General features: G+C 50.7%; 1 protein-coding gene across 4 annotated transcripts in view; it reads right to left on the bottom strand.

The window, feature by feature from the left end:
* Positions 1 to 251: 251 nt before the first annotated feature.
* The window catches only part of LOC115195395 (catenin delta-2-like), a 562,679-nt gene continuing 561,696 nt past the window's right edge, over positions 252 to 1,234 (bottom strand). For all 4 annotated transcript variants that reach the window (XM_029755212.1, XM_029755211.1, XM_029755213.1 and 1 more), the window contains one exon: positions 252 to 812. In XM_029755212.1, coding sequence (XP_029611072.1) covers positions 498 to 812 — 315 coding nt within the window. In that variant the 3' untranslated portion in view covers positions 252 to 497. The remainder of the gene's footprint in view (positions 813 to 1,234) is intronic.

Genomic DNA, 1,234 nt, shown 5'->3' with positions numbered 1-1,234 from the left:
CCCCCTTTGTTTTTCCTGTAAACATCCTGTCCTGTCTTGTGCTTGGTGTTTTCCTCTCATCTTCTCTCTCCCTCTCTCCCTCTCTCTCTCTCTGACACATCCATCCACTCCCTCTCCCAGTGGAACAAGCTTTGAACAAACTGAACTGGCAGCAAAATTTCTTGTGGTATTCATGCACATGCGCAGTCTCTCTTCACACCTCAACCCCTCACAACCCCCTAGCACCCCTAACCCCCTTCAATCCCTTTTTACCGTTGGTTACTAACATTAACCTCACACCCCCGATTTACTCTACACCAGTGTTCTTCACTCTCAATCCTGGAGAGCTACGGGACTATGCAGGCTTTTGTTCCAGCCCAGCACTAATCAACCTAATATCCTCAAATCAACGGTTCATTACACCTTGCAGGTGTGCTGTTTGTTAGTGTTGGGCTGGAGCTAAACCCTACACCAGCCTGTATCTCTCCAGGACCCATGTTAAGTTGTGACTCCTTTCTTTAGACCCAGGAGTCAGGTGAAGCCGGGTAGTGGCTGGTCTCGTAGTTGAGTTCGGAGTAGGGCCGAGATGCAGAGTAGAAGTCCACATAGTTGCCGGTGGACTTAAGGCCAAGGTGCATCCGGAGGTCCGTGGCGGCCTGAGACGGGGGCTGGGGAAGGGGCTGATCCGGAGGCTCGAAGAAGGAGTTATCCAGCATGCGGCCAGGGTTCTGCGGAGGGGGGAAGGAGGGAGGGAGGGATGGAGGGAACGTGTCGTAGTCTTTTAGAGGTGTAGAGGAGCAGTCTGCCTGAGGGGCCATGGACTGGGGAGGGATCTGGAAAGGAAGTGAAAACACAGAGCTGTTTAATCTGTCTAACTTCATCTGAGGTTAAAATATAAGGTTTATTAATTGGATAAGGGCGGGGTATGGTTTCATGTTGCCACGGTTTCAAGCTCTCCAGATTTTCGGCGCGTTCAGTGGGGAAGATTCCAGAAGGCATCAGAGCTTATCAGAACCTCCGCCTTCCTGAAGACGTAACCGTGACAACCATCACCATGGCACCAGATGCCAAGGAGGTAACTTGGCGACAAGACGAGACATAAAAATATGTGTGTGTCTGTGTGTGTGTGTGCGTGCAGCAATGTGAGTTTGTGTGTGTGTGTGTGTTGTATGCGTGTATATGTATGTGCGTGTGTGTGTGTATACGTGTGTGTGTGGGTGGGTGGGTGTTTGTGTGTATGTGTGTGTGCGTGTAT

The sequence above is a fragment of the Salmo trutta genome, chromosome 6 (assembly GCF_901001165.1).
Source record: "Salmo trutta chromosome 6, fSalTru1.1, whole genome shotgun sequence".
NCBI lineage: Eukaryota > Metazoa > Chordata > Actinopteri > Salmoniformes > Salmonidae > Salmo > Salmo trutta.
Note: the sequence above shows the minus strand (reverse complement) of the source record. Positions and strands in the feature narration are given on the sequence as shown.